This window comes from Myxine glutinosa, chromosome 7 (genome assembly GCF_964187855.1).
Source record: "Myxine glutinosa chromosome 7, kmMyxGlut1.1, whole genome shotgun sequence".
NCBI lineage: Eukaryota > Metazoa > Chordata > Myxini > Myxiniformes > Myxinidae > Myxine > Myxine glutinosa.
The window spans coordinates 161,907,521-161,920,559 of record NC_136267.1 but is presented as its reverse complement, the minus strand read 5'-3'; the positions used below and the strand labels follow the sequence as shown (position 1 = coordinate 161,920,559).

Sequence of the window (13,039 nt, the reverse complement as noted above, 5' to 3'; positions counted from 1 at the left end):
TAGGTAAGCTCGGGTGGCAACTGCAGTGGTGGAGGTGTGCAGGTGGGTAGACCTGCTGGGAGAGCTACACGTCGCAGCCCAGAAATTGTGCGAGGCACCGGGAGATGAATCGGGGGAGTGAGACCCCAAATTGAGAAGCACCACAGTTTGGTCAATGGGAATTGGTTTTTAGAACCCATAGTGTAAGTTGGCCAATGGATTGGCAGGGAGAGACCCCGGGTAGTGTAAAGTGTGTTAAAATCATTTAGAGGATAGTTAGGATGAAGGATCTCCTCGCACCATCTGCATCCACTCACCTGAGGTGACAGGTACTCCGCACCATGCCATGTTTTATTATTTTTACTGTGCAAATGTTTGGATTGTGAGACGCATCATGACGTGGGTGTGACATTGTGCTTTGATGTTCCATCTCTGCCTCCTTATGAGGATTGATGATGAATTTGGTGATGGCAAATTTTGAAGTAGAGGGATTGTGGAGACGAATTTGGTATAGGGGAAATATGGGGAAGACGTGACAGTAGTGACGAATTTGTAAATGTGTAGATTTTTGTACATATGGGGTAAGGGCAAGGGCAAGGGTAGGGTAGGTGACAGGGGGGTGACGTACGGTAGGGACGAGCTTTCTCACTTCGCCCTCCGTACGCATTTCGCCTTGCATTGCCTTATTGATGTGTACCCTTGTGACCTTACCCCTCACTCAATTGTCTTTCCCCTTTTGTCTCCCACATGACCTGTGCGCCACTGGGTGCCGAGGGGAGCGTGCGTGGGTCGGCCATTGTGCGCCCGAAATTCCCAGAACCAGCTGTCTGCATCGATGCACCACATTATGGACCACATGTCTGTGGCCGAGCACCACCTATGGACCCCATGGGTTGGGGCATGGCCCCTCTGCTGGAACCGGCCATGAGGGCCTGAAATCTTGCTGGCGGACCTTGGCCACAGGGCACCGATGCCCCACAGGTGAACCACACTAGTCGGCCCTGTGGGCCATAAATAAAGAAAATAAAAAGGACACATTGGGCACACTTTATTGAAAATAGGCCGCCAGTAAGCAATGCAAAAGAATGACAACATCTGGAAGAACAAATAATAATCACCAGCAGAGGGAGCCGAAGAGCAAGAGACACCTGCAGGGTTAGGGGTTGTTGAATTTATTTTTATTCATTGAACACTGATGAACTATGGTGACTGCACCGATTGGTGCTTGGGTGTGTATTGGTGCGTTTTTGGGTGCGTTCATGGTGCGTCGATGCAGAGCAGACTGTCTCCCCCCCAGAAAGAACAATCACAGGTCCTGGGTTAGTCTTGTAAATAAAGTAGCGTCAATTGTAAATAATGCTTCCCACCGTCAGTGTGTAGTTTGAAGACCATTCCGCAATTCGGTTAACTGTGGGCGTAAGTCTGTTAGGCAGGGTGCAATGGAGCAGCGGGACACATTTATTTATGTTTTAAAACTGTCGCACTCAGGGTCAGGTTAAAAGTAGAGGGAACTACACCTACGTGCCACACTAAGGTAAAAGTTATAGGCCCGGGACGTGCCTAAGGGGAGGAGGGTGCAGTGTTGTGGATATGAGAATGTTTTTTTATTTTATTGTTGTGGTAAAATGTTGTTGTAAAAGGTTGTTGTAAAATATCACCCCTCCTCCCTCCGTTTGTGGTTGTATAAAGGTCAAAGGGCGTTCCCGTAGTTAGTCCATAAAACATACATGCAGGACACGATATATCTTTGTTGACAGTTATATCCTTATTATGTGTATTAGTGCAAGGCTGTGTCTTCCATTAATTGAAATACTCCATTGCACCAGTGAAAGAGATAGATTCCCTTCATTCCCACTCCCAACACTTCCATTCCCCCCCTTTCCGTCAATTGCAATTCGCATTGCCAACTGCATGTTGGGCGGTTTTCCCTTCATCCGCCATTGACCACGAGGCAGGGTTGGGGGAAGGAAGGCGGGTCTCCACCTCGTCATAGCGGGGAGGAGGGGCGTGCCTGCCCGTCGTCATCCAGGGCGGAGCCCGAGGGTCGCGCGACCAACCAGGGCCGAGGTGAGCACCCCGATGGGCGTGTCCAAAACGCCGGCGGCGTAATCGCTGGAGGCGCTATAAAAGGCGCAAACGGAAGTGAGTAGTGAGTTGGTCTGAGTCGGTTGCCAGAGGAGGGTCAGTGGTTGCGTTGGTCGCGTTGAGTTGTCAATGGTGAGGAGACACCAGGGCCAAGAGAGAGAAGGTGCCAAGGGCCATTACCAGCAGTTGCGCCAGAGACGGCAGACGCGCCCTGAGCTGAGCCAGAGAGGCAGCGTTGACTCCACCAGGCAGCTTCAACCCGTTACCCCGCGGGGACCAAATAGCGGTGGCATCGGTGGCCGTCGAGGTCCAGCCGACGTCCCGTGCGGGATCAAGCCCGAACCATCTGCCCCAGCTAAACCTTCCCATTCCTCCTTCCAACATTCATTCCATTCCATCCTTCTTGTATACGTGAGTTTGTTTTGTTTGTTCTGTCCCTGGGTATTTAATTAAGTCTGTAGGTAAGCTAGTATGTTCCCTGTGTCATCTGCGTCTTATGTGCTTGTAAATAAACGTGACTACTTTCTCTTTGCTTGTGTAAATAATAAATCCAATTACTCTTCTGTCCGTCTATTCGTTTTATTCCTTTTCCTCTTGCATTTCGTCGTTTCAGTCTTTTCCCAGATTGGGCAGCTGTGGTGCGATACGGCCAACGTTTGGGTGGAATCGGGTGAGTCGGGGATCCTGTTAGGTCGCGGTTAAATACACCACCGCTCGGTCATCATAACATCTAAACCGCGATCTGTAACAATATATATGGTTTTCCACTTAAAACTACCTTGTACTTCATTTGAAGAGATTTTTTATCATGCATATATAGTAGTAAGCCTGGTGTTGGCTTAATTGTTAAAGTGGCTGGCTTGAAATATTGCGGTCTTGAAATCTAGCCCCTGTGGTGCCGTTCTAAAAACGCCATGTGGGTTGGCTCAGCCTGTCATCCTTCCAAGGTCGGAAAAATGAGTACCAGCTTACTGGTATCAGGGGGGCACTGCATCAGCCACGCTGCATACGAAACAACAACAAATCAAATATAGTATTGTTGTTGTTTTTACAGGGAAACTGACAGATGCTTTCACAGCGTTACAAAGAAAAAGCCACTTCAGAGCCCTAAGCAAGAAAATCAACTTGGTATGTTGAGGCATTCATTCATTGCTTTGTTGCTTCTGTTGATGCGGAGTTTAAGGAATCGTGAAACCTCAAAGCCCACCTACTGGAATATACATTTTGGGGGATTGATGATAGCGGAAGCATCCCCGAGTTTCATTAAGGTACTATACAGTACTTTTTTTGAGACAAATGTATGTGTTCGGTTGTCTATTTGTCTTACCAGTCCAAGCTGATATTGTGCGATTTTGATTTGTAAGTATGGTAGTCATATTTTATTATGTGAACAAACATGTGGAAAGTAGCTTTATCATCAAGCTCATGTTGCATTGCCACGAGTCAATTAGTTCCTATGGACGCAACCCCATGAGATGGCTTGCTGGGCCATTTTACACCAAGTTAACAGGATATATATCTGGCCTGCTCTGAACCGTCACAAAGTTGCCATTATGGTAACCGTGGAGGAAACTATAAAGCTGTACATATTACCAGCACTTCCCTGTACTGCAGCTTAAATCCAGAGATGAGGCTGTTATCCATCCTCAAACATCGATACTAATGGAGTGATCCCTCTTTTATCTGTTAATCCATATCTGCTGAGATGCTTTCATGAGCATCAAAACTGCAAGCCTCTCGATTGGTCTTCATAAATGTTTTTTTTTTTTGTTTTTTTTTCTTTCTTCCTGTATACAGGATCGAGGCTCGTGAAAGAGCAAACATTTATCACACAAAAAATCAAACCGACACACAAAACATATAATAAGGGTAGCTGTAGACAATATGGGGAAAGAAGGGGAAGCACAAACACAACATTTGAGAGCAGGGACATCGGGAGATCTGTGAGAGGAGAGGGCTTGGTGGGGGGGGGGGGGGCGTGGGAAGGGGGTGGGAGTGGGAGAAATATCTAACTATCTGGGGAATGGGGTGAAAATGGGGGTGAAACATGTGGTCGAAGAACGAACGAACGAAAAGAACAAAGAAGGAAATGTTTTGGTTTTTTTTGTTTTTTTTTTAGTTAAGATTTTAAACAAGGAAGTAGGGGGTGAAAAGATTGGGAAAAACTGAGAGAACGAGAGTAGAAGGACCACAATCGACCGCTGAGAGAAAACAAAGCCTCAAGGTAGGAAGCTTAAAGAACAAGGCCGCAAATAACGCGGCACAAAATACTCGACTATTTTATACAGGTATGAAAGATTAACACCGAGAATCTTCCTAGGGACACACTATAGGTACACACACGTAAGATAAATACAGTTTTGACAAAAATACAATTGTGAACAATTACTTAACTTCGAGCGTGCGTGAAGATCGTGGACAGCTTCGAAAAACCGTGACCTCCCTGGCAAGATCTTGTGAGATCCAAAGATTTTTTTTTTTCAAACTCCATTTCAAAGTGCAAAGTGAAAAATAACAGGAAGCAAAAATGCCATGATCAAATGCTTAACTGGGCCTGGCAATATTCTCCACCAAAATAATGTGCCATCTGACCTTTGCTCGCAATGATCAGTGAGCGTGCCGTTACATCTGCATTTATGCTGCCCTTGTACATCGTCAATGTGACACATGCACATGTTGTGTGACATAGGTCAGGTGTGTCCTGCTCACACAATTACATAATTGTGTCGATTACAAACTTACAAATCCATCTTTTTGGTAAATATCATATATTGTTTTATCTCGATAATGATTACTTTATGGATGGGTTTGTATCATCCACACTTGAACAATTTTGCAATTTTGCAACATTTTGGGCCACTGTAGGTGCCGGTCAACGACGAGGAGTTTGACTTGAAGAGTCCTTCAGACATGGCATACGTGTTTGGCGGGGCCTATTCCCCTCTTAGCTGCCGCATGATTGAGCAGGTGAGGTCCAATTGCTGGCAACTTGATGCTGTCAAAAAGCGGCACAGCATCCGTTGCTGTTGTAATTGAAAATCGGAATGGATGGCGGCCATTCAGGAACTTTATATAAATCTACCGATCTTTGTTCAAACTCCCAATTGCCTATTATTGTAGGTGCTGGAGAAGAATGGATGGACGGGACTAGAGGATGTGGCGAGGCTTCTGAATGGTAGCGAGTTTTCTCACTCGAAGTGTGGTATGAACATACCCTAACCCCACACCTTTGTTTCGATAATTGTTGCGCGGTCATAATTATTATAGAGTGGGAGCAAGATGGCAAACCTGATGACATCTTCAGCAACAGCATGCTGTGACTTGGTTGTTCTGAGTTCTTAAGTCGACAATACCTTAAATTGATTAGCATGCCCTTCAAGCTTTTCAGAGTAAAAATGGGCATTTGGCTGCTCACCAAAATGAACCTAAGGCTTGTGGAACAAGAATTGCGACCATATTGCTCGGTTTCTTATTAGCTTGTAGTAAACAGCTCCTCGGTTTGTTTTTGTTATCGCAGCTGTCTTCTTTAATCATTATTCCCATTCAAAAACAGTGTATGACTGCTTTTGCAACCTCTCGATCTTTCTTACGGCCTGTCGACGAATGCAATCAGCCTTGTCGTTCGTTTTAGGATCATGATGATGTGATGTGTGAATGCCAGAGCAGTCCAAACCCACACTTTCTAAAAGGATTGGCTAATTAATACTACGTCATAGCTTTATGCTCCCATTGCCACACTGACTGTTGTAAATCATGCTTCAAAATTATGTAATAATTGTACCAGGTTGGGCAGCTTGCTTTCCCGTCCATACCTAGTTTTAGACTGATCAATGCTCACACAGTTTTGTCTGTGAAGCACTTTTTATTACTTGCAAAATAGAAGATTTTTCAAGTATATTGGTCGGTTGCGTTTGTTATTCTGTCTGTCTGTTTGTCTGTTTGTTTATCTGTTTGTCACCGGCCTACAGGTCACAATTCTAAACCGATCGTCATGAAACTTCACCAAGTTACAGAGGTCGTTACAATTGAGAAGCCTATTGATTTTGAGGTCAAGGTCAAAGTCATCTGGAGGTCAAATTTCTAAAATCTCCATTTTTAATCCGATTGACTTGAAAATTCAACAGCATTTGTATATTGAGTCACTAAATTGGGGAACCAACTTTTTTTGAGGTCAAAAGGTCAAAGGTCAACTCAAGGTCAAACTTCCAAAAGCAATTTTCCATCTGAAAAATCATCAATTTTCATCCGATTGACTTGATATTTGAACAGCATTTGCATATTGCCTCAATTAATTGGGAAACCAACTATTTTTTAGGTCAAATTGTCAACTCTAGGTCAAACTCTTAAAATCATCAATTTTCATCTAAAAATCATCACTTTTCATCCTAATGACTCAAGCTTTGATCAAGATCGTCAATTTTGATTTGATGAAATGGACAATTTGCTGGATCAATTGCAACCTTTTTGGGGGGGGGGGGGGGGATGGCAGGGCGGTGGATTTTGCAAGTATTGTGCTCTGCATGACGTCTTCTTGTTACTTGCAAAATCGAAGATTTTTCAAGTATATTGGTCGGTTCCGTTTGTGGTTCTGTCTGTTTGTCTGTCTGTCTGTTTGTCACCAGCCTACAGGTCACAGTTCTAAACCGATCATCACGAAACCTCACCAAGTTGTATAAGTCGTCCCAATTGAGAAGCCTATTGATTTTGAGGTCAAAGGTCATCTGGAGGTCAAATTTCTAAAATCGCCATTTTAAATCCGATTGACTTGAAAATTGAATAGCATTTGTATATCAAGTCACTAAATTAGGAAATGAACTATTTTTGAGGTCAAAAGGTCAAAGGTCAATTTAAGGTCAAATTTTAAAAATCATCTATTTTCATCTAAAAAGCCGTCAATTCTCAACCGATTGACTTGAAAATTGAACAGCATTTGCATATCGAGTCATGAAATAGGGAAACCAACTATTTTTGAGGTCCAAAGGTCAACTCAAGGTCAACCTTCCAAAATCATCCTTTTTCATCTGAAAAATGGTCACTTTTCTTCCTATTGACCTGAGCTTTGATCAAGATTGTCAATTTTAATGTTGATGAAATGGACAATTTGCTGTATCAATGGAATTTTTTTTTTGGGGGAGGGGGGGGGGGTTGGCGTATTTTGCAAGTATCGTGCTCCGCATGACGTCTTCTTGTTTGTCTGTTTGTCACTCGCCTACAGGTCACAATTCTAAACCGATCATCATGAAACCACCAAATTGTAGAGGTCGTCACAATTGAGAAGCCTAATGATTTTAAGGTCGAAAGTCATCTTGAGGCCGAATATCTAAAATTGCCATTTTTCATCCGATTTACTTGAAAATTGAACAGCATTTGTATATTGTCATTAAATTGGAAAACCAACTATTTTTGAGGTCAAAGGTCAACTCAAGATCAAACTTCCAAAATCATAAATTCTCTGAAAAATCATCACTTTTCATCCTATTGACCCAAGCTTTGATCAAGATGCACATAAAACATATAATAAAGGGAGCAGGAGACAAGAGGGGGGGAGAGAGAGAAAAGCACAACAGTAGAGAACAGGGACATCGGGAGATCTGTGGAAGGGAGAGGGCTGTGGCGGGGTACTTGGGATAAACAAGATGGACACTACAAGGACTTTCAGGAATGAAAACGGAATTTGAAAAAGGTGGATTAACGGGGGTAGAAAAGATCAAGGTTTTGGATGGGGGAAGATAAGAGATGGTGGTGAACAGCTGTTTTAAAGACCTGGAGGGAGTGGAGGGATTGAAGAGAGTGTGGGAGTTTGTTCCAGAAGTGGGAGAAAAGGGGAATGAAAGAGTGAAAGTGAGCAGAGAGTCTTAATTTTGGCAGTTTCACCAGAAGAGGGTTGCTGGCAGATCTTGTGCGTCCTGCAGGAATATTTGGGGAAAAGAACACAGACAGAGCAGGGGGAGCAAGGCCAGAGTGGAGTCTGTAGAAGACAGAACTACCACCAACCTGCCTGCGATGAGAGTGAAAGGCCCTCACAATCAGCTTCATCGCGGGAGATACCAATGATTCTGAATGCTTTGGTTTCAACAGCGTGAAGCCGAGCTATGTGTGAGGCAGGAACACCAACGCAGAGGGGAGAGGAGTACTCCACTGCCGATGAGCTGCGGATGAAAGCCTTGTATGTGGTGAGGAGCTCAGAAGTGCCCAGAAAGGACTTCGCACACCGGAGGATGCCCAGACGGCCACTGGCTTTGGAGGCCAGCTTGGAAATGTGGTTTTCCCAGGAAAGATCATGGCAGACAGTGAGACCCAAAAGCTTGAGTGACAACTTCTTCAAGAGGATTGTTCAGAAAGTAGATAGGAGGGTTGTCCAGACGGTCTTTTCGGAGAGACAAAATGAGAGTGTGAGATTTGTCAGGATTGAAAGACATGTTCCACTTGTTTGACCAGTTTGAGATATTGTCCAGGTCTGCAGAGAGTGACGAGGCTGCTGCCTGCCGATCTGAAGGTTGAGATATGGAGCGGCAGAGAGTGGAGTAAGCAAAGAGATAGAGAGGATTTTCCAGAGAGTCAGAGAGATCATTAATGAAGGCCAGAAAATGCACAGGGCCCAGAACACTGCTTTGAGGAACTTCAGCCTGAACAGGAAGAGATAAGAGAATTCCATTCTGGGCCACACGTTGACTGCGACCAGAAAGGAAGTTTGCAAGCCATGTGTGGAGGATTCTATGGATACCATAGGAGGAGAGTTTGGTGAGCAGGACGGCGTGCCAGACTGTATCGAAGGCACGAGATATGTCAAGGGATACAGCACTGATTTCCTGTTTGGCATTGAGGATGTCCATCCATTGTTGAGACAGCAGAATGATGCAGCATGTCCAGAGTAGAATGACCTGGTCTGAATCCAAATTCATGATCAGAGATCAAGCCGTTGGAGTAGAGGAAGGATTTGATCTCAGAAGCGATGATGGATTCCATGACCTTGCTGATTATTGGGAATAGGCTGATTGGTCTGTAGTTGCAAGGATCTGTTTTTGCACATTTTTTTGTGTAAAGCGGTGATGTTGTGTGGGAGTTCCCTATTTGAAACTAAACTCCTTTTGATGAGTGGTGCCAAATGTTAGTAGTTACTAAAGTGATTGAAATTTGATATTAACGTTTGTTTATAACTATATATATATATATATATATATATATATATATATATATATATATATATATATTGTTGCGGTTTTAGAACCCACACTTGTGTAAATAATTACTTGTAAATATCCCATTATTAAAAGGTTAAAGGTTGCACCCCTAGTTAGTCCACAAGCAACACGTAGGCCACCATAGGAACTCAGTTATTTCATTATTATGTGTTTTAGATAAGGCCGTGTTTCCAATAGTTGAATCTGTGTTGCATCAATTAAATAAGAGTAGGTCCCCAATCCAATTCCGGCCATTTTGCAACCTCACTCTCCAAGCGACGCCATTACGCGCCTCTGCCAGCAGCAGCCGCCTTAGCGTTTGCTCAAACGACGCCATTAACCATGCGGTCAGGCCCGAGGAAAAAGGGGGCGGAACGCCAAGAACAAGGTGTGGCCTGTCAACCAGCCGTCAAAGGCGTGGCCAGTAAGCCCCCACCAGCCAACCAGGGCTGAGGGAATATCACCGGCGGGCGTGGCTTTATGAGGCGCGGAGTGATCTTGGCTCGGATGATATAAGCGCGAACGCAAAGCCCTTTCAGAGGACTCGCGTGCACACGGCAGGGGCGAAAGGACTGCTTTTTATGGGACTGCGCAGAAGAACGTCTTGAAACGGGACTGATCCAGGAGCGCACATTTGCGAAGGACTCGTACGGCGGCGCTCGCATTGAAAGGACATATACGGCAGCGCTCGCATTGAAAGGACTTGTATAAGAGAACCTTGGAGAGGGTGCGTTTGGCACAGCCATACATTTATTATGTACGAAGCATCCCAGTCCCCCCGCTATATGTAAGGTCCGCTCGCGTTGAACGATACGCAGAGCTGCCTGCCGGGTTTCGCGCACTGGACTGGAGTGGACCGGAGCCTGGACCCCATTGCCTGGACCATCTACCTGGACCTTCCACCCTACCAGCTACAATCCCCGTGTGAGTGTGTATGTTTGTCTGGGGTCCTAAGTTAAGACTTTTTAAGACTGCCCTGTGTCCTGCTTCTTCTTCTTCCGCTTGTACATCCCTTTCCTTTCCTCTTTCCTCCTGTATATTTGTAATAAATTACCTTGTTCTTTCTTGGTTTTCCCTAATCCGATCGCATCCGTCCTTTCTCTCAATTGAGTACCTGTGGCACGATTAGGAACCGCTATAATCGGGTTTAGTCATTGTTAACGGCCCGAGTCGCGGCTCGCTTCGCTCAGCGTGTCCATTAACGCCGTGGTTCGGGCGGGAGTTATCTCCTTGCTTTACGGCCGGTGGTAGTACTTAGGTAATTGGACTAAGACTCGACCAACAACCCTACTTACCACCGACCGGAAGGAACGTTATAACTTCCCAGGACTCGGGACGGCCAGCTAAAAGGACAAGGGGATTACCCCCCCCCCCCTTGATAAGGGGAGCGCCGACCCCCGAGATCCGTAACAATATATATATATTGTTGCGGATCTCGGGTTACGGCGCTCCCCTTACCGAGGGGGGGGTCAATCCCCTCGTCTATTAAGCTGGCCGTCCGAGTCCTGGAGGTATGACGTCACTTCCGGTCAGCACTGAATAGTGTGGTAGGCCAATTGCTCCTATTACCTAATTACCAGCGCCTTCCGGTAAGCGAGGAAATGAGCCCCGCCCGAGCCGCGGCTGTAATGGACACGCCGAGCGAAGCGAGCCACGACTCAGGCCGTTAACAAAAGACTAAACCCGATTACAACGGTCGGCCAAATCATGCCACGTATATCAATGGAGAAATCACTAAAGCGACCGGATGAGAGGAAACCAAAAGAATAAGAAGGAAGAACACAGGTTTATTAATTATGTACAAAACCAAAACCAAGGAAGAAACTAAAGGGAATGTACAGTGAAGAAGAAGAAGCAGATACACAGGGCAAACCTTATACACTCTTATATTATCACTCCCAGGACGGAACAAACACACTTACACGAAAAGGGTGGTGGTGGTGGGAAGGAAGAGAAGGGTCCGGGCAGGTGGTAGGTAGGCGTCGATGGTAGGCGGTGAGGTCCGGCTCCGACCTCGCGCTCCGGTCCACGCTCCGGGTGTTCACTCGTACCGCGGCAACGAGCGGCCGGCAGCTTCGCGTGGCGTTTAACGTGAGCAGACAATTATATCGCCGGGTGGAAGACTGGGATGCGGCGTACGTAATAAATTGACCCTTAGCCTTCGGCCAGTTGTGCGCCTCCAATGGTCCATGACAACGGCAAGCAGGGACTCCTTCACCACTCTCGGGTCTTCCGCGTCTGCCGTCCTCTCCCGTCTCACTCGTCTCCCTTAGTAGTCCCACGCGGCCGCTTATATTGGCCGATCGCGTATTAAGCCGCTTGCCTTTTTGGATACGCCCATCGGTGAGCTGCCTCGGCCCTCATTGGTCGTGAGGGCTCACCGGTCCGCCCCTTGATGGTGCGTTGGTGGGCCACGCCTCATTCCTGGCGCTCCTGCCTTCTTCTCCAACTCTGGCACGTGGCTTATGGCGGCTTGCGGGATAGAAGACCACTCGCACTGATGTTGAAAGGAACTTTGGGGCCTACTCTTATTTAATTAATACAACGCAGATTCAACTATTGGAAACAGATCCTTAACGACAACACAAACTAATGAAATAACTAAAGAAGATCCTATGGTGTTCTACGTGTTGCTCGTGGCCTAACTAGGGTGCGACCTTTGACCTTACACAAAAATGGGAATATTTACAGGGGATTATTTATAAGGGATTATTACAAATATTTACAAAGTGGAGGGTTCGAAAAACCGCATATATACATATATATACTGTCACGTGAAAAAGTAAGTACACCCCGTGTAAAGTTTTGACTTTTTCAACATATTTCAACATACAGCTATTTGATCTTAATTTCAAAAATATTGATAGATAAAGGTGATATAATATAACAAATATCATGAAACATTTACATTTTGTAGTCCATTGTATAATTTAAGTTTACATAAATGCAAATTTCGCATGTGGAAAAAGTATGTACAGTTGTACACCCCATGAAATGTTTTTTAAATCTTTTTAACATATGTGGACATATCAATATTTGATCTTCATTTGAACAGTATCTACAGATAAAGGTGATCCAATTGAACAAAAAACAATGAATTATTGACTTTGCAATAATTTATTCAACAAAAAAATTAACAGAGATGCCATTTCCTTCTGTGGAAAAAGTAAGTACACCCTTGGCTCTAATAGGTGTTGTTGCCCCCTTTGGCAGAAACAACCTCAAGTAGGCGTTTCTTATAACTGTCTACCAGTCTCTGACATCGACTGGGAGAAATTTTTGCCCACTCCTCCATGCAGAATTCTTTCAGCTGTGTGATGTTTGAGGGGTTTCTTGCATGCACAGCTCGTTTCAAATCCCCCAACAACATCTCGATGGGATTTAGATCCGCGCTTTAACTTGGCCATTCCAGAACCTTCCATTTCTTTCTTTTCAGCCATTCCTTGGTGGATTTACTGGTATGTTTAGGGTCATTGTCATGTTGCAAGGTCCACCTTCGGTTGAGCTTCAACTCTCCGACAGATGGCCTCACATTATCCTCAAGCACCCTCTGGTACAATGAAGAATTCATCGTGGATTCTTTGATGGTGAGCTGCCCAGGCCCTGCTGCAGCAAAGCTGCCCCAAACCATAATATTTCCACCACCGTGCTTTACATTTGGTATCAGGTTCTTGTGGTCAAATGCTGTCTTTGGTTTTCGCCAAACATGTCTTCTGGTACTGTGGCCAAATAGCTCCACCTTTGATTAATCTGTCCAGAGCACATTGCTCCAGAAGTGCTGGTCTTTGCCGAGG

General features: G+C 45.2%; 1 protein-coding gene across 4 annotated transcripts in view; it reads left to right on the top strand.

The window, feature by feature from the left end:
- The window catches only part of VPS33B (VPS33B late endosome and lysosome associated), a 104,003-nt gene that overhangs the window by 58,154 nt on the left and 32,810 nt on the right, over positions 1 to 13,039 (top strand). For 2 of the 4 annotated variants that reach the window (XM_068123484.2, XM_068123486.2), the window contains exons 19-21: positions 3,119 to 3,192; positions 4,930 to 5,031; positions 5,185 to 5,266. The exons of the other annotated variants lie outside the window; for them this stretch is intronic. In XM_068123484.2, coding sequence (XP_067979585.2) covers positions 3,119 to 3,192; positions 4,930 to 5,031; positions 5,185 to 5,266 — 258 coding nt within the window. The remainder of the gene's footprint in view (positions 1 to 3,118; positions 3,193 to 4,929; positions 5,032 to 5,184; positions 5,267 to 13,039) is intronic. 4 annotated transcript variants of the gene reach the window in all.